The sequence below is a fragment of the Numenius arquata genome, chromosome 9 (assembly GCF_964106895.1).
Source record: "Numenius arquata chromosome 9, bNumArq3.hap1.1, whole genome shotgun sequence".
Classification (NCBI taxonomy): domain Eukaryota; kingdom Metazoa; phylum Chordata; class Aves; order Charadriiformes; family Scolopacidae; genus Numenius; species Numenius arquata.
Window position 1 is genome coordinate 61,845,330 of NC_133584.1, and position 22,962 is coordinate 61,868,291.

The following is a 22,962-nucleotide window of genomic DNA, read 5'->3' on the forward strand; positions in this document are numbered from 1 at the left end:
CCACGGCCCAGGGAGTTCACTGCCGAGGGAGAGCTGCGGTGCCGACACGTTGTACGAGCTTCACGCTGCCCAGGACACCAGGCAGGATCCGCCTCTGGTCACACCTTGAAGAGAGCAGGCGGCTGGATGGGGTGCAGCGGGAAAGTTAGCCCAGGGGGGTGACTGGCACCCCCGGCCCTTCACAGACACAAACTCCCCGGAGACGTGTCTCCTGCTCTGCGTGACACAGACTGTCCTCGGCTGGGCCACCCCAGGGTAACGGCGAGGCTGCAGGGGCCAGCGCTCTGCAACCACGCGGCAGAATTGAGCTGCAGATGCATCCCCACAGCGCCCCGAGACATCGGGGACAGCCATTCTCCTCCCCAACCCACCTTCCTCGCCCCCACCTCCAGCCAAGAACCAAGGACCAAAAGCACAGCTACGTTTTCTGGCCTTTTAGTTTGAAAAAAGTATCGATTGAAAGTGTACAACAGAATGAGGTGTGGCAGCAGCACCACAGCCAGATTGTTTCACAAATAAAAACAGAAAGGGCCTTAAATAATCGGGTGCAGATTAAAAAAACCTCAACAGTGAAAAAGTTCTTCCCTCCGAACAGAAATTCACAGGCACGGAAATGGCAACAACCACACGGAGACGATGGGGGGACATCCTCCTCCTAACCAGGGGGCTCTGTGCTCGCAGGGTCCCGCGCGGAGGCTCTGCCCTGGGCTCCCTCTTTGGAATGGTTACAGATGAACAGCGCGACATGCCCTCGCTACCCCCCACCCCCCGACCAGGACACGGACAAACAAGGCCTCTGCTAAGGCTAAAAAAAGGACAAGACTTTGGAGTCTTGAGTTCAGCATGTTTAAGAAACGAGAGTCTGGTGAGCGCACAGCAAAGTCCCTGTGCGGGGCTCGTTATTCCAGCTTGGCCTTCTTGTTGTTGTTGTTGTCGCCGCCGTTCTCTTCCGCTGGTGCCGGTGCTGCCGCCTCCTCCAGTTTCCGCTTCCCGCTGTCCGCCGGCGGGTGTGTGTTACGGGGTTTGAAGCTGATAATGATGCAGGTCATGTTATCACAGCCGGTGCCATCCCCTGAGGTGTCTGGAGCCAAGCACTGATCCAGCAGCTGAGGAGGGACAGGAGAGGACGGGACGGGTCAGCAGGGGACACAGACACCGCACTTTGTACAACCCGAGGCGCTGGGCCCGTTCGAGCAGCTGAGAGCGGCTCTGGGGGGCTCCAACGCTGTCCACAACCAGACACGGGACGGAAACAGCCTCAGCAGCCCTGGTTTTCTGAAAGCAGAAACTCCTTCGGCTTGAGAGCACCCTAGAGATCAGAACCGCTGGTGAGGGTGCCAAAGGAACTGGGTCCCAGTTCAGAGGTGTCTCTGCTCCTGTTCCAGGCAGCGTTTGCAGCCCGCGTGCTGCCAGACACGCCGATCGCTGAGCAAACCAGTGCGATGGGGAGGGAGGGGAGAGCCGGGCACCGAGCTGGGGTGCAGGAACTCTGCGGGCCGAAGGGATGAGGGAGCCCTGGACCTTACCTCTTCTACAATGGAGGAGAGCGGCCTCAGGACTCCATTCTCATCCTTTTGGGTGATCTTGGACTGGATGAAATCCACCACTTCCTGGCTGCTCATCACATTCCTGCAGAGAGTGGAGAGGTCAAAAAGACCAGCCAAGGGGGCAGTGATGCCACGGTGTCCCCAGAGAGCCCCCCACAGCAGGGTGCCAACGGGAACAAAGCTGCGGGCAGCGAGGAACAGGAGGGTTTGGAGCTCAGCTCACTGTCACGTCCCTCCCGCTGAGAAAAACTCCTCAGGGGCCCAACTCACCTCTCTGAGGAGGTGGGGAAAGAAGGGCTGATTAGCAGCCAGGGCCTCTGGGCCTTCCCGAGGCCATCCCCAGAGAAAGACCAGAGCAGTGATGCCCAAGAGGCACAATGCTCCCTCACCACTCACCAGATTCCATCGCAGGCAATGACCATGAAGTCGTGGTCGTCATTTATTGTCAGCACTTTGATGTCAGGCAAGGCAGAGATCATCTGTTCTTCTGGAGGCAGATTCTTGTTCCGCTTGTAGAAGTGATCACCTGTAGCAGGGAGGAGGATCGGCTGTTGCTGTGGCTGGGTCCTGGCGATGCTGCCTACCCCCAAACAGCGAGAAACACTGCCCTGCCAAAGGCCAGAATCGGAGCCAGAGCTCCCACAACCGGAGCAGATCAGGCTGTTAGCACATCTGACAGAGAAATCTGCCACGTGTCCAAGGCATCAGCCTTGGCGAGCCCAACACGCTGTCACCAAACAACGAGAAAGAGATGCCTTTGCCAGTTCAGCCTCTCTTCACCCCAAACCAAGTGCCACTTCCCCAGTTCCTGGGGCAACACCAGGCCAACAGCAAGTGGCACCCGACAGCATCGGCTGAGACCCTGCAGCTCTGCTTGTGAGATGAGTGATCCTGTGTCTTGGAGCAGGATTTGCAGCTCACCCAGCACCACCTTGGCTCTGCTATAACACTAGATGCTCATTTTCCAGAAGCTCGGGCTGTCCAGGGCCAGATATTTCAGTGCAATTCCCGCATCACGCTGCTGGGTTCAGGTCTTCCCAAACCCTCCGCAGCCAAAGCTCACCTGAGCAAACCCATCCTCAGCTCTGACTAGCAGGATTATCCGGAATTACATCCTAGGAAGGGACTTCTAGGGCCACTGCAAAATAGTAGGTGGAAATGCCAGTGTCTCCCTAGACGAAGAGACTCCTAGTTTCCATCCTAAATGTATTTCTATCTCTTTACCCTAGGATAATAATTTCAATGGTTTTGGTCTTTCTGCACAAATACTCTCCACTCACACCCTTCGCTGCTGACACTTCCTTCCCTTCTCCGAGGATTCCCCAGGATGTTCTCAGTGTTATTCACGACCCTTTCCTTAATGCCTCCCAGCATCCTCGTTTGGCTGCTAACAGCCATGCCCAGTCTCCTGAGCCATTAATTACTCCAATTAGTAAGAGGAGTACAGCAGCAGTCAGGTGCTGCCTGCAGCACTGCAGCGAGGGGGACGGAGTCTGTGCAGTTAAAAGGCAAGGCTGGGTCAGGAACAAATGAGCTCAAACTGGTGTAAACTTAGATGCCCAGGAAGCAACACGCCAAGGTCCTCCAACAGCCTAACAGGAAAAAGTCCTGCTCAAAAGTCAACACACTGGTTTTGAGACGGTTCGTATGAGGCGGTTTCTGACAGCCCAGATGTTGGAACACCAGCCCTGTGTTCCTGCACTGGACCCCGGTGGCTGCTCGGTGTCGCTTTCCACTGATGTCTCCCAATTTAACGGCCATTTTCTCTACCTCGACCGAAATCTCACCACTTCAAATACTGAATAGGTTCTACTCATCATGCAGTCAAAAACCGTTCCTCAAGCTTAGCGGCTGGCAAGTGCTGGGAGCAGGGACGTCACGGCAGCGTTCCCCCAGCCTCGCTCACCGATTGCCCTGGAGAGGTTGAGGCCGCCATTCACTCTCCCGTCCATGGTGACCTTGCCGCCTGCATTCTTTATCCTGGCCAGCTCCACCTCATCCTCTGGCTTGTGGTCATATGACATGTCGACAGCTTTGCCACCTTCCGAGACCACACAGCGCGAGTCTCCGGCATTGGCCACGATCAGCTGCTTGCCCCGGATGAGTGCCACAACAGCGGTCGTCCCGCTGTCAGAGCCAGGCTGCAAGAGACAAAGGATTTTGCTGAGACTCCTTTCTCCTGCTCCGTATCAGATCCGTACGGGAATGAGCACTGGCCATGAGGACCGGCAGTGTCCCAAACCCTGAGGTGAGGCGCCTCACCCCTTCCCACGAGCACTCATGGGACACTGGAGAAAGCATGAGACACAGCAAGAGCGTGTTCATCGAGAGGCAGGGTCAAGCAGAACCTCCATTTCAACCTCACAGAGCATCAGTGGCTCAGGATTCTCCAGGGTTCGATGTGTTCTGCTACACCCTCAGCTCTAACGTGTTGCTTCCAGCCACAGCCCAGCTCAAGCAGAAGCCAGGAGATCTCTCCAAAGAGAGAAGGTTGGCACCTTGGAAGCTGTAATCCCTTTTTCCCAACATCCTGGGTCCCTGGACCATCTGTCAGCACTGGGACGGGCTGAGGAGCCACAGCCCTGGCCTGGCAGTGGCCAGAGCGATGCTCTGCCCAGGAGCCGCAGTGCCCGCAGAACGGTCCTGCTGCCATCCCATAACCCCACCGTTGTTTCTACGCCCAGCAGACCCAGCAGGGGCATCAGCCTCTTCCAATCTCAACATGCTGCCCAGATTCATGCCCTGCCCCTCAGCCTTCTGCATGAAGTCAGGCTGTCGGCAGCTGCTTCAGCCTCAGGAGAACAAAAAGGTTGTTTTATCCCCGGAACTAACTCCTTGCTGAGTTCCCCCCAGCGCCCTTGGCTCCACACTACACTGCAGAACACAAGAACAGGGTGTGCACCTCCTCTTTCCCCTCCATGCCTGGTAACAACATCTCCTCCTCTTCATCCTCATCCTCCTCTGCTTCTTCAGTGTCATCTTCATCATCTTCATTCTCTGCTTCTTCGCTGCTGTAACCATCCTCATCTTCACTGCATTCCTGCAAGAAAGGAGAGATACCACCAGGAGTCATCACAGGCCACCCGCAGTGCCCTCCCCAGACAGCTGGTCCCTCCATCCTGGGGACAGATGACACGGTGGCCCCAGAAGAGTGAGATGACCTGGCAGGTTTCCCCCACACCTGATGCCTACAGCCAGAGCAGCTGGTTTCAGCTACTGCAACGAATGGAGGGATGGCGCATGCAGCAGGACTGGGGGCCAACGTCCATTATGGCCGCTGCACAGACGAGGGTATGTTTCCTTTGGGGTTATCTACACAATCCCCGACACTCCCATGAGACGGTCTCAAAGTATCAGCCTGAAAAAACCTACTCCCAGGACACACCTAGGATGAGCCACAGGCTCGTAGCTCAAGAACCACAGTAAGCAACATGTTCTGCCCAGCCAGAAGGCCACTCTGCCCCGGTGCTGTTTCCTACCTCACTGTCTTCCTCCTCTTCCTCAACCTCATCTGACTCATCCTCACTGTCCTCAAAAAATTTGGATTTGGCTGTGCGCTGGGGCTTTCCCGTAGAGGAGCAGGAGGGCCCGGCCTCCCCAGTAGAAGAGGTGACGGCCTCGTCACCTTTGCCTAGTTCAGGCTTCTGCAGAGCAGGACTGTTGCCTCCAGCGCTGGCTTTGTCTGAGGTGGAGGAAATACCCGTGATTTCTTCATCTGGCTTCCCATTCTTCCTCTCCTTGTGGTCGGTAAGCTCCCCTGGGTCAGCCTCTCCATTCATATTTGACTCCCCATCATGCTGCTTGCCTGTCCCCTCTGCAGCGTTCTCCCCAGCTGGAGCTAAAGACTTGTTTTTGAGGTTCTTGGTGCAGTTTTGTCCATAACGTGTGAGGAGCTCCTCGATGGTCATTGTGGCTTCTTCGTGAAGAAGAGCAGCTTCCTCGTTATCCACTAAAAACGGAAAGGGGAGTGGGGGGTGAGGACAAAGAGGGTCAGAAAGCAGGGTACATCACCGCAGCAGCAGCTGGAGGTTGCTACTACAGACAGGTTCCAGCAATGCTGGTCACTGGGAGGTACCAACGCAGCCAGACCCGCGCCGTCCCACAGCTCCAGGGACGGTGCAAAGGGCAGGGGAATGGCTCCCAACTGCAGCCGAGGCTGCAGCCTGCCAGCCACCCTGCTGCCGCCCGGCCGGCTCGCAGGCAGCACCGGGCGTCCACAGAGCTGTACGGTCGGAGGGTAAAAAGCCTCGTACTTTCCCTGAATCCGTGGGGGAAGCAGACAGACTGCTCCCGTGTGCAGGTTCGTTCATTAATACTGCAACTGGGAAGAAGAAGCTTTTGTTACTGCAGTTGCTCCGTGAGCCTTTAGCACCCAGGGGACCCCAGCCAGCTGCAGTCTGGACACTCACAGACACAACGGCTTGGCTTGAGGCGTCAGTCTCCCAAGTGGGAGAGTGGACATAAAACAGAGTGACTTTCCGCAAACTATGAGCCAATGACCACCGTTTCCCTGTTGACATCCCCTTGGTCACCATTTTCTTCGCTAATTAATCCCAAAAGGAAGAGAAATACCCTTATCCTGAATACTCCTGGAAGTACAGGACAAAAAGAAAAACCCACCCACCCACTAAACCACTTCATCCCTGTCAGCTGGAGGGTGAGGGCCAACAAATCTGGCATTTTCAGACCAACACTCAGCGCTCGAGGTGACGGTACTGTTTTACGTCTGCCTCAAGGCCAGTCGCAAGGTATCCAGCCGAGAGCAGCACAGGATTCTACCCCGGGATTCATGGCCTGGCAACTACTTGCTGGTGGAAAAGCACACCTGCTTCTTTGGGAGAAAAAAAATTGCCGAAGAGACCAGAATCTTCTTCTATCTGTGTCTGCCACCAGCCTGGGAGAGCTCAGCAGGGGACATCACACTGCTTCACCTCACAGCTCAGCCCACGTCCCAGCTCAGAGGTTCCTGACACATCCTAGAACTCTGCACCCCACGGAGGAGGTCCTATGGAAAACTGTGACAGACTGGTTTGTTATTCATAGGATTAACCCACCAAATAAATTCCTGCAGCACCAGCCCAAAGCAGTAAGCCGTGCCGAGGGGTGGCACTTTTCCAGATGAAATTTAACTGAGAAATTTGGACAGAAAGCCTTCTGCTAAAGCAGACCTGGCCCAACTCAGCCCCCTGCCCTGCAGCTGCAGTCTTGTCTATTCAGTGGTATCTGACTTACCATCATCTTCATCAGCAACCTTCTCCTTCTCATCTTCATCATCTTGGGGTCGCCCAGCCATCTGAGAGAGCTCTTTAATCACCTCCTCAGTGGTGAGCTTGGCATCTATGGCTAAGAAAGCATCTTCCAGGGCCTACGTATGAACACAGACATGAGAGCATGCACAGTTTCATCTTCCTTACAGGATGCTGCCTGTCATGCTGTGCAGCCACGTCTCTTCCAGAATGCACACCAAGCAGAATGACAGAATGGCTGAAGCTGGCAGGACCTCTGGGGTCCGACTGATCCAGCCGCCTGCTCCAGCAGGGACACCCAGAGCCAGGTGCCCAGGACCATGTCCAGACAGCTCTTGAATAGCTCCACGGATGGAGACTCCATCACCTCCCTGGACAACCTGTGCCTGTGTCACTCTCACACTGGAAAAGTGTTTCCTGATGTTCGGAGGGAACCTCCCGTGGTCCAGTTTGTGCCATTTTGGTCCTGGCACTGGGCACCACTGGAAGAGCCTGGCTCCGTCCTCCTGGCACCCTCCCTGTGGGTGTTTATACACATGGACTCAGTCCCTCTGAGCCTTCTCTGCTGCAGGATGAGCAGCCCCAGCTCCCTCAGCCTTTCCCCAGGGGAGGGATACTCCAACAGCTTCAGCATCTTGGGCCCATTGCTGGTTCGTGGTCAACGGGGTGTCCACCAGGACCCTCGGGGACCTTTTCTGCTGAGCTGCTCTCCAACTGGGTGCCCCCCAGCAGGTACTGGTGCTGCAGGGCTGTTCCTCCCCAGGGGCAGGACTTTGCTGAACTCCAGGAGGTCCCTGTCACCCCATTTCTCCATCCCATCCAGACCCCTCTGCAGGATGGAGCAGCTCGACCCTCTGGGGTACAGCCGCCCCCCCAGCCCGGTGACCCCTGCAGACGTGCTGAGGGTACGCTCTGCCCCATCCTCCACATCATTAACGAAGGTGTTAAATGAGAGCAGGCCCAGTATTGAACCCTGGGGTGCACTGGTCGTTACTGGCCTCCAACTGGACGCTGTGTCACTGATCTCCCCACTTCGGGCCCGGCCACGCAGCCAGTTCTCGGTGCCAGCCCAGGCTGCCACAGCGTCTCCAGGGGGGTCCCAGGGACACCCAGTCAAAGCCTTGCCTAGACCCCATGGGGCTGGGGACAGGATGGCATTCAGAGCCATTGTGGGGCTGGCTCAGCAGACAGGCTGAGAGCAGGCAGCAAGCACAGCCAGCGCGGGCTCAGCAAAGCTGCAAACTTGGGTGTTTCAGCCTAGTGCAAGAGCCAAAAACTGACTGAAGTTTGCTTTGCAGGCTCTCCTCATCTAGCCGCTCATGGAAGCTGTAGAGGGACTGCCTCCCCCTCACCCACGCTGCTACAGACCCCAGCGCCAACCCCCGGGACCCCCAGTGTCAGACCAGGCACTAGCACTTCGAGGGGGGGTTACAACAGGGGGTTCGCTTGGCAGAACCAACCTCCCACCTCTGACAGAAGCTACTCCTGCCCCCAAAAAACCACCCACCAAACCCACCCAAAGAACCAGCCCACACCTTTAACTGGAATGGGTCTGAAAATTAAAAAAAAAAAAAAAAAAAAAAGCTGGAAAATAGAGTATTTATCTCTGAAAATAGAATCAACACCTGGTGTACACTCCTAGAAACAAGGAAGGGAAATTAAAATGGAAGACATGGAAGATAGACCTTGGAGGGACAGGATCCTGCACGTAAGTATTTGGTACCCAAAGCACTGAAGAAGGGCTTTCCACTGCTTTGGTGCTTACTTGTTCGACTCTTACCTTTTGCAATTTGCCTTCCTTGTAGGCCTTCTGGTCTTTGATTATCTCAGGGAGATACTTGGCACAGTACAGGGCAACTTCTTCTCCTGAAAGAGAGCAAAAATAGTTTAAAGAGGCTGGTCCTCCCAGCAGCAAAATGCGCTCTCGACAGCTGAGTTCCTGTGGCACCCACCAGAACTACCCCAGACAGGGAGAAGTCGGGCAGGGACAGATGCTGGGGATCTCCACCTCCCGGCCAGCTGCCTCTCCACAAGAGCAGGACCTGCTGACGACCCCTGGTAAACCTCACGGAGCTCTTACCCATCAGGTTCCTGAAAGGTTCCCACATCAGCTTCCTGAAAGGGAGCTCAGGCCCATTTTGGCCCTTAGGTCAGCTGTTTGGGCCCATCCTACCTAGGAAGCTCTGTTTTCACATGGAAGTGTGGGTACAAACGACAAGTAGGGGACAGGGAAGCTTTTGGTCAATGTAAGCTCTTCCTCAGAGCGTTACTGACACCTGACGAGCAGCACAGAGTGTTGTCTATTCTAGTGTGTGTTCCCGACCAATGAAAGGCGCTGAGATAAGCCTTTCAGCGCGACGGGGGTCCTGGTCTCGGTAGGGAAGGTGTGTGTGTGTGCCCAGCAGGAGCGAAGGGTGGCCAGAACATCAGGCTGCTGGGGCAGAGGGATAACTCGGACCAACAGCCAACAACGCACACCAAGAGCCTGCTCCTGCAGCAGCTGAACAGTTTTTAAAAGCTAGAAACACTCCAGCAGCTCAGTAATTAATACAAGGACACGACAGAGCACAGGAAACGTTTTTTGTGCTCATGAAGGTGCTATTAAGAGAGGAAGAAGATTAAACAGTGAACAATTGTGAATTTCTGTAGTTCATCTTGGTAAGGGGGACCAGAAAGAACAGTGCGACTTGTGAGAGATCAATCTAGTAATTCAGGGGTTTATATGAGAGGCAAAGAACCTCTCATAGGGACCTGGCTCACGGGTCATCAGAAAGAAAAATTAGAGCTAGAAACTGAGAAACAAGGTAAACGTCAGGCAGAGAAGGGCAGCAGAGAGGGGAGCAGGGGGGACCGCAGGCAGGTGGAGGGGTCCAGCCGCAGGTGACTGTGCTGGATGAGCCGTTCTCTATCACAGGGCGAAGGAGGAGCATGAGTGGGCTGAGCATCGTGCTGGAGAGCCTCTCCGCACATTACCGCGTTCCTGCGGCTATTGGTAAAGGCAAGAGAGCCCGGCGTGCTCTGTCCTCCCGGCTACGGAGCCATAGCGGCCACCCAGCTCTCGACTTCCCGGCTGGCACATCCTGATCCTCAGCCGAGTGGAGGCCGTGGGGGAATCCGGGCACGATGAGCAGTAACACGCACAGCAGCAGAGCTCTGCCAAGGAGAGGGGAATCAGGGGAAAGCGTGAGAAGGGTGGGAAGCAGGTATCCATCAGCTGAGCAACGGGAAAGGCACGGGGAACACAGCGGGAAGCGAAAAGGTGGTGAGATTTGAGAGAAAGAAAGAAACAGCAGACAAGGGACTTTTCAACCCTGCCTGCAGAGAAGGGATCAAGTGGCCATTGACAAAGAACAGAAACCTTTGCAAAACAGCTGCTGTTAAAAGAGCATTGCAAACAGCTCAGTACCGCGGCTCCACACAACAAAGAGACCGAGCTCTACTCTGACCACGCTCTCAAAAATGCGGAGTGGGGGGAGGAGGGAAGAGGAAAAAACCCAAAAGGAAGATCACAGAAAAATAAGTGATGTAAGAGAGGAACAGGAGTGACCCCAGCTTTTTAATGAGAACTTGGAAGGGAATACCAAGGTGACCTGACAATCACAGACAAAAGACTGGCCGGCCCTTGCAGGATCTCAGATGAAGAGGTCTGACAATTACTGACCATTGACCCGGGCTTATGGGAGCAGATCTCGCCAATCCAACTCAACATCTGCTCTTAAAGATAGTATGACTTTGCCAGATAAAACTAAGCATGCTGATGTAACAGATTTAGGTAAGGTATATAACTTTTATATTATATATAACTTACATATGCATATAAGTATATGTGACCACTTTGCTTAAAGTGCGGTGACACACTCCCACATAAAGGCTCTACCATCAAGCAAGGTGGTGCGTTGAATGTGCCTCAGCAGCACGAGGAGGAGAAAAACTAGGAAAACTGCAGGAATCTCTCATCCCAAATCAGGAACAGACCCAGTGGGCTGCTGACACGGCCACCGGTCACCGCAGGGGCAGCTGCCATCTCCTCCAGCTTCTTCTCCAACCTGCAGTCACTCCTGCCGGCCCCATCTGGAGCAGCAGCACGGCGCTGACGCCTCTCCCTGCTCTCATTTTGACACTCTCTGGGGCACCAACCAGTGTATGGCAGCGACACGAGAGGGTCACCTCCATGCTGCACCCCCGACTCCTCGGAGACTTCCCCAAGGCACTGAGCAGGAACAGGGAGGGTAGAAGCCTCCATCGCTTGTACCGGTGACTGCTGTGGCAGAATGGCCCTGGCTGCAGCCGCCTGCCGAGAGCAGAGGGGGAGAAGGGAGCAATGGCTGGCTCTGTCCCTGCCTGCAGGGTCTGTGGACGAGGCGGCCACTCTGCGCCCTCTGGAAGCAGCTGACGGGTCTAATAATACCAGTGTGGACACCTGATCACCCGCCAGACGGAAAGGATGACCAACCGTCGCACTCCTCCTGCCGCAGCGAGGGACAAGGGATTTTCTTCACAGCAACAAGCGGCTTGATCTCATAAAGCCACTGAGAACTTTGTAGCCCCAGCCCCGGTGCCCTCCTGGCGAGAGGCAGGGCACGGGGCTGGGGCATGGCCCACGGGAAGATGCCATCCACAGCACCACCATAGAGAAGGATCTCGTTCTGTCACCACAGGAGCAGGAAGTCAGCCCCAATATGGAAAGATCTAGCAGTTAAGCAAGCCATTTCTTTGGAACGGGGACGCTGAGATCAGGTGTGCATCCCTCTGGTGCCCAGGAGGCAGCTATCGGCCGGCACACAGACCTCAGGCCCAGCTGCTGGCACCGCAGGCCCACTGACATCTCCCTCGTCTCCAGTGCGGAACCCACTGTGAAACTCTCAAAGTCTCCATGAATCATTTTATTAATGTTTTCTGGAGGAGCAGCATCCAGCTAAGTAACACCACAGCCTCAGCTGCGTTTCCCGCATGAACCAACACAGGTGCAGTAGCGTGAAGGTCTTCGGGAGGCTGAAGAAAAATACAAAACGTGTAGCACTGAATTAAGTGAAAAAGAAAATATCTGGAGGATCCTCCAGAGCGTGTACTTTTATGTTCCCACAAAATTATAAGAAGAGATGGCTTTTGTTTGCAAAAAGCATGTGGAGTTTCTAGGATGTCTGAAAGACCACGCAGAAAGGTGAAAGCACACGTGGGAAAGGCCAGGTCTCAGCACGTTTCTAGATGCCGCTGCCAAAGCCTACATCTGATTCAGCTTTAACAGCAGGAGTGACGTTCCGATGACCGATTTACCCCAGCATTTCAGGCAGAGCTGGCTCCAGAGTACCTGGGATCCAGCTGGAATCTCACCGCTGTACGATTTCTCTATCTCCAGCAGCACGGGCTCGGATCTGACATGTGAAGACAAGAACAAGCAGCAGCCTCAGGGCAAAACCCAGGCAAGGAAAAGGCCTCCAGAGATACAGGTTCCCAGATCAAATCTTTCCCAGTGCGTGTACATGCAGAGTCCCATCCTGTCTCATTCTCACAAGGCTGAAAGCAGATCCCACTCAAAGGTTTGATCTGTATTTAGACACATACACACCACTGGAATATAAAATAAAGAAAGCTTAAAGTCAAATAACAAATAAATTAGCTAACAACAGATACCACAGAATCCCTATGGATTGGAATACTATGCCAAAACGGGAAAAGAAAGATTTTAAAACCAGAGTATTAACTCCCAGCCTGAGACAAGGACAGGGAGGCAGGATGCTAAGGCAGATCAGAAGGCAAGATGACCAAGAACAGGGCAAGAGGGATCCATTGCTCTGCACACAAACTGGGAAAAAAATACAGCAGGGCTTGCTGTATTCAAATTAAACATACTGGAAGGAGCAAAACGAAAATCTCACTGTGATAATGCTGACCTCTGAGAAGGGGGAGCGTCAATGAAGACACTTATTAAACAGCTAAAAGGTTAAAGCGTGTGTAGACAGCAATGGAGGTTGATAAGAAATACCACACCGGAGGCGTGGAGCACCCGTGTATCACTCTCCAAGACCTGGGGACAAGGAGGCCAGGGCAAGTCAAAAGGCAACTGGGGAAGGCTATTAAAATGTAAAAAACAGCAGCATCTCTCAAAAACTGGAAGTCTTGTCCACAGGGGGAGAAAATAAAGGAAAAATCGATGAATGAAATTGAAAGCTAATATGAAAGAACAGGCCACCACCCTTTTCCAAGGAACACAATAATAAAGACTTTTCCCAGCCCGCCTGGAGCAGGAAGCTTACTGGAGAGTTTAAGGCTGACAGATGAGCAAGGCGTAAAAGAAAAGCTAAATTCACTCCTTGCACTGTCAGCTAATAAAGCTTAGAGAGGTTCCCAGCCTAAAACCTTTTCGATGGGACGGATCTGAGGAACTAATGCATCAATAAAGTCATACAGAAGCGGGGATGGGCAAAAGTTGATCTTCAGAGACAGGTTCAACCGTACCTGTATCCTTCCTGACAAGGTTTGTCTAGGAAGAGCAGCAGAGATTCAATCACTGGAAATCTAAACACAAGTTAGAAAAGCACACCAGTGCTTTGCCACTCCGATTAATGCCTTTCCCTGGTGTCTGTCCTGAATCTTTCCCATTGTATTTAAAAAAAACCAAGACACGTGACTTCATGTATTCCACTAATGGGAATGTCGTAAAAGCATCCAAAGTCTTTCTAAAACCCAATACATGAAACACACCTTCCTGTTAGCTGAGAAAATAACACACTGAGCTTGAAGAATTTGATATTCTTCATTCTTGACCAGTTTTTGCAAGGTGCTACTTCTCTTCATACCTGCTAGATGCTTACAAATGGTTTCTGCATTTCTCAAGAAACAATGTTGAGTTGAACAGTTGCTAAATCCCTATATCCTTTTTCTTTTCTCCTTCTCTGCCTTTTCAAACCAACCCATCATCCCGACGTTCTCAAAGATAATCTTCAGGATATCAGCAGTTGCTCCTCTCAGGTTTCTGCACACTCCAAGATGAAGTTCAAGAGGAAACCAATTGCAAAAGATTCAATCGAAATGCTTCAGACAAAGACTGTATCTTTTGAAGACCTACTAGCCAGCTACCTACTCGGACTGACCTTTTTAATGTGGACTATTGCAAAAAAAGGTCTTAAACTCTTATTTACAGATTGGCAGAATGAGATAACTCGGTTCTAAAGGAAAGCGAGAAATGATGAACTGCAGTATGTAACCTTCCACTCGCATCTGCTCCGTTATCACAGACATACATACATAGGCATACATATCATACAAAAAAAATAATTAAAAAGCCTCAGAGCGCGGTGGAAACCAGGTTCACAACGCTACAGAGCAGCGTATCTGGTATGTGAACACAGCAAACAGCAGAGATGGCAATAAACAGCAGATATGTGGATACACGCGGTAGAATGGGCAGGGGTTAAATATACAGCAGAGAATGGCACAAAATGGTCAATGATTTTTCAAAGAGTCAACAAGCAGGAGGAAGTAGGCAGTTTATATACTCCATATAGATTTTCAAAAAGTTTTCAAATAAATCATCAGCATTTTACATTCTAAGCTGCTATGGAAAAGAAGGAAGGTTTGGGAGAAGCAGACAGTTTTCAAAACAGGGGATGGCCACTGGGAGAGTTCTTTGAAGACTTACGTTGTTCAACATCTACATAAATAATCTGAAAAAGAGATCAGTGAGAAGTGATGGATCATTCAGGATGATCAAAACTAAAATACTCTGCAAGATTTAACAGCAGGATCCTGCGCTTTTACATTATATTGGCAGATGAAATTCCTCACTGACAACGCCAGGAACATGAAAAGAAGAAAAGACAACCAACCTCCATGCGCGCATTGGGTGGACCCAAACCCACCTACCACCACTTAAGAAAGATCTGGAAGAAACTGGGGACAGAGTTCTAAGAACATCAGCTTACAGTTTATCTGTATCAAACCAGCTAACACGCTGTTCGGAATTGTTAGGAAAGGAATGGAGAACAAAGCAGGAAATACGTCACAATAAATTCACGGTGTATCTGTAACTTGAAAAGCTACAGGCAGTTCTAGTCAGTCTAACCAAAAGCATGTTGCAGAACTAGATTACATCCAAAAAAAAAAGGACAAATATAAGAGCTGTGGTACAATATAATGTCTGGAATCCATGGATTCATTCAACAGCAGTAGCCTAATGAGTTCCACGGCCCAGGCATTTCATCACCTGAGCTAAAAATCACTAGAACGATCCACGGTGCAATGCTGGCAGAAGGTAGTTACTTACACTCCCAGAAGTTCTGGACACAGCTCAGGATGTAGCAGGAAGCCAGGCTGGACAGGGCTTTGAGGAACCTGGTCTGGTGGGAGATGTCCCTGGCCAGGACAGGGGGTGGGACTGGATGGGCTTTAAGGTCCCTTCCCACCCGAACCATTCTGTTTCATCCTCTGATAAGCAGGGACTAGCAGCCCATTTGGATGCAGGCACATCTGCCAAACACTCAGAGCTTCACGTCGGGCTGTGCCAAGCAACCCCAGGGCCAGAAAATGGCTCCTGCTCTTATTCCCTAGTACATGCCCAGCTGTATGGCCAGAGACAATCTAGGACTCTTCTTACTGGCAGAAAGGACACAGAATCCAAATCGATGAAAGTGAAAAGTGCTAACAGAGTGACCACTCACTGATTTCTCATAAGCGTTGGGGATATTGCAGTGAGATTATCAGGCAGTGCATTTAGATCAAAGTCTTTTTTCAAATAATAAATTAAGTTCTAAACAAAACATCCTATGCAAATAACCATCGAACTTCTAAACCTGGTTTTAAACCGCAATTAGTCAGATTCAGGAAGTCCCTCAGGAAGACTCGAGCGTGCCTGTGAGATGGAATGGCTGCCACCTCTCGCTCAGGGAGGCCGTAAGCGGGGACAGCAGCTGGGAAGGTGTCGGGGAACGGATCTGCCTCTTCTGTTTTCTCCACTCCTTCCCTGGGCAACCAGTACCGGCAACCACCAGAACACGCTGACTAGAGTCAGGCCTTTGGTCCCATCTCATGCAGTTTTTCATACTGCAGCTCCTCAGTGACTATCCTGTTCAGCTTGTCTACCAAAAAAACAGGCATTCTTAAAAAGTTTTAGAAGATGGAATGCAAATGTCATTTCGATTTTGTATCAACCTGTGACCTTCCTTCTAGAAACCTAAATTCTAAGAAAATTTCAGAACCTTAATCAATGACATGTATCAAAGAAAATGCTTCCCAAGCAGTAGGGTTTCTAATGGCAGATGTTTGCCCCAGCAGCCACCGAGCAGCCCAGAGGGACCACGCAAGGACTTGGGAGAGAACGGTGGATGTGTTACCTCCGTGTCCATCGTAGACCGAGAACATGGCTGTTTCACTGTCCAGCTCGGGTATGCAGTTGTGCGCGTCCTGAAAGAGAGAGCAGAAGTCTGGAATGACGTGGACTGCAGAGAAGTGGGAGAAAGGGACAGGGCGGCCACGAGCACCGACACGGGGATTCTCAAATCCTAAGAGAGAGCAAGGACAGTCAGAAAGCCTCCTCTTGCTCTCAAACGCTCACCTGGAGAGCGCTGCTCTTCAAAGAGGGGGCAAGGATCTTTAACACTATGGTGCTCTCTGTGCTGGAGCAGCCTTATCACCATGAGGTTGTACTGGAAACCCCTTCAGATGCTCAGTACAACTCCTCTGGGTATGGCCAAGCTCAAGCCAGAGCCAAACCCCTCTGCTTGCTCGTAATGCCGCGTTACTGTAGTAGCTCCTTAACGAGCACGAGGCAGCAGCTGTGCAGCGTCGTACAAATCGGTGCCCGGGCTGAGCGCTGTCAAGCTGAGCGTAACTACAGAAATACAAGTTATACTGGTACCAATACGCTGGTGACTTCCCCCAAACAGACAAATACAACTAGCTGAGGGTCACCTGTGGAGTCTGGCCATTCCCACAGATGCTCTCTTCCCCAGTTCTGGCCAAACAAGAGCCGTGCAAAATGAAAAGCTACTGATGAAGCCAGAAGGTCAAATATGGAGCCATCTGACCTCCTGCCTTCACCCAGCCGTTGCTTGCCCTGATGAACATGGCCACAGACGGCAGCAGTTTTCTATCCCAACAGCCCGAAGAAAGGCAGCCCTACAGGACACAGGACTACCACATCCAGTGAGAACAACCAACATTCTCCTGGGACAAAGGCTCCTTCCTGCTCTTCTCACCACGTGGGATGCTCCGTGAAGGCACCGCTGGCCTCAGGCACGGCTACCTGACAAGCACGACTCAGAGCCTGGCCTCTCCAGGGCCTTTTAAGCAGTGAGGCCGTGGACAAGCAAGCCACTAGTCAGCTAAGAGCACAAAGCCCAAAGTGCAGATCCAGGTACCACTTCCTAAGGTAAGACACACGCCTTGGTTCTGGTGACTGTCCAGAAACTCCGAGAGTCTCTGGGGGCAAACCGGAGGGAAGGTCTGTCCTGGGGCATTTTGGGCTGAAATACTAAACTGCCTCCAGCCTTTCCCTGTGCATGCTCCCAAACTACAAAGGTCAACAACATATAAGCAACATACACTGAGCAACTGTTCTCTCCACCAGGTCTCACAGGAACAGCAGCCTTTGAAGAAGGCACCATCAGATCCCACAGCCAGGCGCCTGGCCTCTTTCACCCTATGGGTCACCAAACCCAACTCAGCTGTTCCAGTGCAAAGCCGAGAACTGGTGGATGGGCTGAGTCCTTCTCTGAGCATCCCCCCCTCAGCTAATCTAACATCCCTTCAAGTCAAAGCCCGGACCTAATGACTTAGAGCCTGACCGCACCCCACACGCTTTGTCCAAGAACAATCATGTGATATTTTAAAAAACGTGTTCTAGTCTCTTTGCTGTGGTTCAAGCTCATCACCTTAAAGTTAAATATGCTACAGTTGCCCCAAAACACCATGCTTACTCCAAGACAGCTCAAAGATCTGGCTGTGTCCATATTGACAGCCATCACCCAGAACTTCTATATACAGCCAGAGCCACGTTTGCTGCACAGCCAAGCAACTGCTGAGCTCTTCTACTTTTTTACTGTAGGACTCCTTGGATAAGAGCTCTTTGTCCTCTGGAGTCCCACAGTCTTATGAGAACAGAACTCCATTCCCCTGCAATTTCTATCAAAGACAGAAAAAGAGAGCTTCTGGGTTTATGCAGCACTTAGTCCAATGAAACTCCTGACACTGTGATGAAAACGATACCTGAACAGGCCAATTACAAACTTAGTTCAAAATGGGAAAAATAGAGGACTCTGAATTATACTGTAGGAAACGTAACCAAAGAGTTCACTGGAGATAGTGAATGAAAATAAAAATAAGCAGAAAATCAGCATTTTTAGGCTCACTTTTCAGAGCATTTACAGAAGCTAGTGAGACAGCAAAACCACAACAAAGTAAGTGGGGTAAGTCCCAGGTGACTAAACAGCAGTTAATTAGAGCAAGTAATGCAAATGCTGCTGGGGAGGAAACCCAACATTGGCGGCCAAAACGGTGTCTCTGGGGCGTTGGTAGAGCAGTGACCACAGCTCGTCCCGGCTGCAGCGGGGAGAGCAGACCAGCATGGCCACCACGTGCTGGTAGGAGAGGGCTTGCCCTACGCTGGGCTCCAGTGCCACACACCAGCCCCGGGCACTTTCAACACCAAGAGCAGCCCAGAGCGCCCCGACTGACCACCATAACCACCCTGTACCACCAGCAGAAGGGGCTGGTGAACTGTCTGCAGCCATTGTCCTCCAAGAAACCAGGATCTCACGCTCTTCAGACCAAGCAAAAGCTCACACAGCCCAGGTACCAGCAACCCCCTCCATACCAGCTCTCTACTGCCTCGCCTTCCCCTCACGGGGGGCACCATGGTCTCCCCCAGCCACATCAGTGGTTACTAAGACACAGTACACTTGAAACGTCAAACATTAAATTCGGTTGAAATTAGCCAACAAGTTAAAACTGAGAGTGAATTTGAAAAATCTCCATATTTTGAACCAACCCAAGCAATGGCTTTTTTCTGAGCCCAGGATGAAATGAAGCTGCACAGGGGTTGTTGGTGTCTTGTCTGGGAGACAGAGTCAGAACAGCACCAGAGCTCAGAGATCCCAACCATCCTCCTCCAAAATACCTCCTGCACCTTCCACTGGATCCCAGAGCATCCGCTCTGTACCACAAAGCCATCTTCACCTTCTTCTCTTTTCTTATTTTGTTTTTTGGTATCCTTACCCTTTGAGTCACTCATTTGCCCAAAACATTGCCTTATGCACAAAGCAGACTCTCTGGACTATGAATGGATTTTTATTACAGTATTTCTTCAGGGCCCTGTATACCTACCTCACTTGGGGGCTCCTAAAACATAAGTCAAAGGCAACAGACCACTTCTACACACTCTGACTGGCCTCACTAATGTAACACATAACTAAAGCTTTAAGCTTAAACATTTGCTCAGAACTTTCTTGAAGCCTTGCAGAACAGCAAAAGTACAATTCAACATGAAGAAAAGGTAAAAAGACAAGACAAGACACAGAGAAGAAGACATAGCACTGGAATGCAAGAAAACAGAATCATACAATCATTTTGGTTGGAAAAGACCTTTAAGATCAAGTCCAACCATTAAACCAGCACTGACAAGTTACCACTGACCCACGTCCCTCAGCACCACATCGTCCTGGCTTTTAAATACCTGCAGGGATGGAGACTCCACCACTGCCCTGGGCAGCCTCTGCCAAGGCTTGACAACCATTTCCATGAAGAAATTTTCCCCAATATCCATCCTAAACCTTCCCTGGTGCAACTTGAGGCCATTTCCTCTTGTCCCATCGGCTGTTCCTTGGGAGAAGAGACTGACCCCCCCTGGCTACACCCTCCTTTCAGGGAGTTGTAGAGAGCGAGAAGGTCTCCCCTCAGCCTCCTTTTCTCCAGGCTGAACACCCCCGGCTCCTTCAGCCCCTCCTCACAAGACTTGTGCTCCAGACCCCTCACCAGCTCCGTTACCCTTCTCTGGACCCGCTCCAGCACCTCAATGTCTTTCCTGTCATGAGGGGACCAAAACTGGACATGGCCCTCAAGGTGGGGCCTCACCAGTGCCAGGTACAGGGGGACGGTCACTGATCGAGTGCCGCTGGCCACACTGTTCCTGATAGAAGCCAGGATGCTAGTGGCTTTCTTGGCCACCTGGGCACACTGCTGGCTCATGTTCAGCCGACAGTCGACCAACACCCCCAGGTCTTTTTCCCCCTGGGCAGCTCCAGCCACTCTTCCCCCAGCCTGGAGTGTCCATGGGGTTGTTGTGACCCAAGTGCAGGACCCGGCACTTGGCCTTGTTGAACTTCACACCGCCGGCCTCGGCCCATCCATCCAGCCTGTCCAGATCCCTCTGTAGAGCCTTCCCACCCTCCAGCAGATCAACACTCCCACCCAACTCAGTGTCCTCTGCAAATTTACTACAGGTGCACTCCATCCCCTCCTCCAGGTTGTTGATAATGATATTAAAGAGAACAGGCCCTGACACCGAGCCCTGGGGAACATCACTTCTCCATGCAAGCGGGGAATGCAGCAGAACTTCTGCTAGCTGTGTGTCAAACAATACATGCTTCTCTCCCATCACAGACTTAGAAGAAATTTGCAGCAGGCTCAACTTGTAACACAAGCACTCCTGCTGTCTTCTCATTTCTGTTGATAACACAGCTAAACCATGTCCACACCAATGGCCTCAGCATTGCTTCTGCCAACAGGGAGATAAGCTCATGCAGAAAACACAGCTGCAAGCTCTGGGCCTCATCCAATTTCCATAAAGGTCAACAGCAGCAAGAACAGACCTCAAATAAGTGAAATTATGAGCCACTGTCCCACCTGTGGGAGGGCTACGTTAGTCCACCAGCATTACAAACGGGGGCAGCTCTCTGGTCTCCCTCATCCAAGCCCATCTCCTTAAAACGCTTCCAGCCTCTGTGCACCAAGGATGCCAGTACACTGCCCGCAATCAGCCTCTGACTTGTGAGCTAATCGCCTTGAGAGATTATACTACTCATCGCCTCAACGTTCCAGTAATGTCTGTGCCACCATTTCACCCCTCCAGAGGTCACCGGGGTGGACCAGCTGAGACATTCTCAGTCACAGTAAGCACTCACACACTCTGAGTCTATCTCAAGAGCACAAGCACAATTCTCCTGCCTCTTCAACCCTGGACGCGAGAGCCCACGGTTTCACAAGGCTCTGATGCACGCAGAAAGGAGGAAACACCTGGTGGCTGTTTTGTCACCACTGAGGCTGCTGTACCATTTCAGTAGCTGTACGGTATCGGAGAGCATGGCTTATCAAACTAGACTGGCAAAAAAATCAATTCCAGACAGTCTGAATGGGACTCCCTTGCCAAACTAGCCAAAGGACTACAAATGAGAAGGCTGCTCTGCCTTGTTCAGAGAAGCTGTACCTGGGGGGGCTGCAGGGACCAATATTAACCCTTACCTAATTTATCCTCTTTGCTGGCTGCCTGGAAGGAAAAATAAACCTACACATTAATGGTGCTCACAGAGGGTGATAAATTCAAAGAAGGAGTAGCTGCTGGACAGGGAGAGTAGTCCCAGCAGCTCAACACTGCCCTTACACAAGCAGCTCCAACAGCATCCCCCACCCAGCTCCTGCACCCAGGTATTTATCTGATGATCTCGTTTGCCCCATTCATTTGCCTAGGCTGATAGGATGGTAAACCCGGGCCTGGCTAGAGGAGACTGCGAGCAGCAATGAAAATTCCTCCAAAAAATTTGCATAGGAAAAAAAAACAAGAACAGGGGAAAAAGAGAATAGAAAGAGACTGACGCGTCGTTTCTGCCTGGAAAGAAAAGCGGGGATTTTGCCTGAGCATTTTTCATTTGCTTTCATTCATCCCAAGCACTGCACTGTCGTTTCCGCCACTTTTGAACCCCAGTCTCTCACTGCCGGCCGGGGCTTCCCGGGCTGTGTGTGCCGGGAGAGACCCCGACGAGGAACCGCGGTGCCCCCTTGACGGGGGGCAACTCTCCGGCGGGTCACCGTGCCAGCCGGCGGCCTACGGGACACCGGCCAGCCCACGGCACAACTGGGGCAGGCGGCTCCTCCCGCTCCGACGGCGGGGGCACCGCGGCCTCGGCGGGGACCGCCCGCCCCGCCCGGCCCTGCGCTGGGCTCCGGCGGGGCCGCCCGCCGAGGGCAGCGGGAAAGGGCTGGGGGAGAAGGGAGCCGCCCCGCCGGGCTCGCAGCCCGCGCCCGGTGCCCCGCTCACCTCCATGGAGACGCGCCAGCCCTGCATGGCGCTGAAGCCGAAGTGGAGCGGGCGCGGCCCCAGCCCGGCCCCGTCCCCCGAGCTCTTCACCGTGTTGGGCTGCGACAGGTAGGCGCCCATGGCGCCGCGGCGGCCTCCGCCGGCGAACCCGGCCCCCGGCGCGGCGGCGCTGGGCGGAGGGGCGGCGGCGGGAGCGGCGGCGGCCGGTCGGGCGCGGAACGGGACCCCGGAGCGGCCCGGCGAGGCGGCGAGGGCGGCGGAACCTCCCACCGAGGAGCCGCGGAGCGGAAGTCGCGCGGCCGGAAGCGCGGGCTAGAGCGTCGCCGCGGGGGGACGGCGCTCTGCCCGCGCGGCCGCCGCTCGGGGGCCGGAAGCGCCTACCATAGAGACGGGCGGCGGCTAGCGCGGCGTCAGAGGCGGCGAGCGTGCTCCGCCCGGCGGCCCCGAGCCCGCTGGGGTCGGCCGCTGCCCCCTCATCCCCGTGTCAGCGGTGCTGCCCTTCTCCCCCCTCCTCCCAGTGCTGCGGGTTCCGCCGGCCCGGCCCGGCCACGCTCCGGGGGCTGCGGCCAGCTGACCCCGCCGCCCCAGAGAGACGGAGGTGGTGGCGGCCCCAAGCAGCCACGCTTCGAGCACGCTCATCGTGTGTCAGGGAGAGGGGACTGGGGACCGGCGGTACCACCGCCTGCCCGCGGCGGCGGGCGGCCCCGCGCTCACTCGCCAGCCCGGTGCACCCGCACGGCGGAGGCCCACACCCCCCAGCGGTCCGCAGACACCGCCCCCGCCCCTCACACACTGCGCGGCCCAGCGCACCCCCACCCCTTATATAAACTCAGCCCCGCCCACCCACCAATCAGCGGAGGCTGATGGCACCTCTACGTGCTCTCATTGGCTAGCGCACCGGGCCGAATGGCCCCGCCCCCTTGCC

At 53.2% G+C, this 22,962-nt stretch overlaps 1 protein-coding gene across 1 annotated transcript; it reads right to left on the reverse strand.

Moving 5' to 3' along the window:
* Positions 1-420: 420 nt before the first annotated feature.
* Positions 421-22,186, reverse strand: PPM1G (protein phosphatase, Mg2+/Mn2+ dependent 1G). The gene is made up of 10 exons (XM_074153552.1): positions 22,038-22,186; positions 16,123-16,192; positions 8,574-8,659; positions 6,780-6,912; positions 5,027-5,496; positions 4,450-4,587; positions 3,454-3,688; positions 1,944-2,073; positions 1,527-1,629; positions 421-1,106 (listed from the first exon to the last, which is right to left on the reverse strand). Exons 1-10 carry the CDS (start codon positions 22,155-22,157, stop codon positions 900-902), a joined length of 1,692 nt encoding a protein of 563 aa, XP_074009653.1. The 5' UTR covers positions 22,158-22,186; the 3' UTR covers positions 421-899.
* Positions 22,187-22,962: the final 776 nt, after the last annotated feature.

Excerpts from the sequence above, each read along its gene's own strand:
- PPM1G (XM_074153552.1), bottom strand. The coding sequence starts at position 22,157 with ATGGGCGCCTACCTGTCGCAGCCCAACACGGTGAAGAGCTCGGGGGAC. Across the intron at positions 6,913-8,573 it reads AGGAAGGCAAATTGCAAAAG|GCCCTGGAAGATGCTTTCTT; the intron begins GTAAGAGTCGAA and ends GTTCATACGTAG. Across the intron at positions 3,689-4,449 it reads GCATGGAGGGGAAAGAGGAG|CCTGGCTCTGACAGCGGGAC; the intron begins GTGCACACCCTG and ends TGTCTCTTGCAG.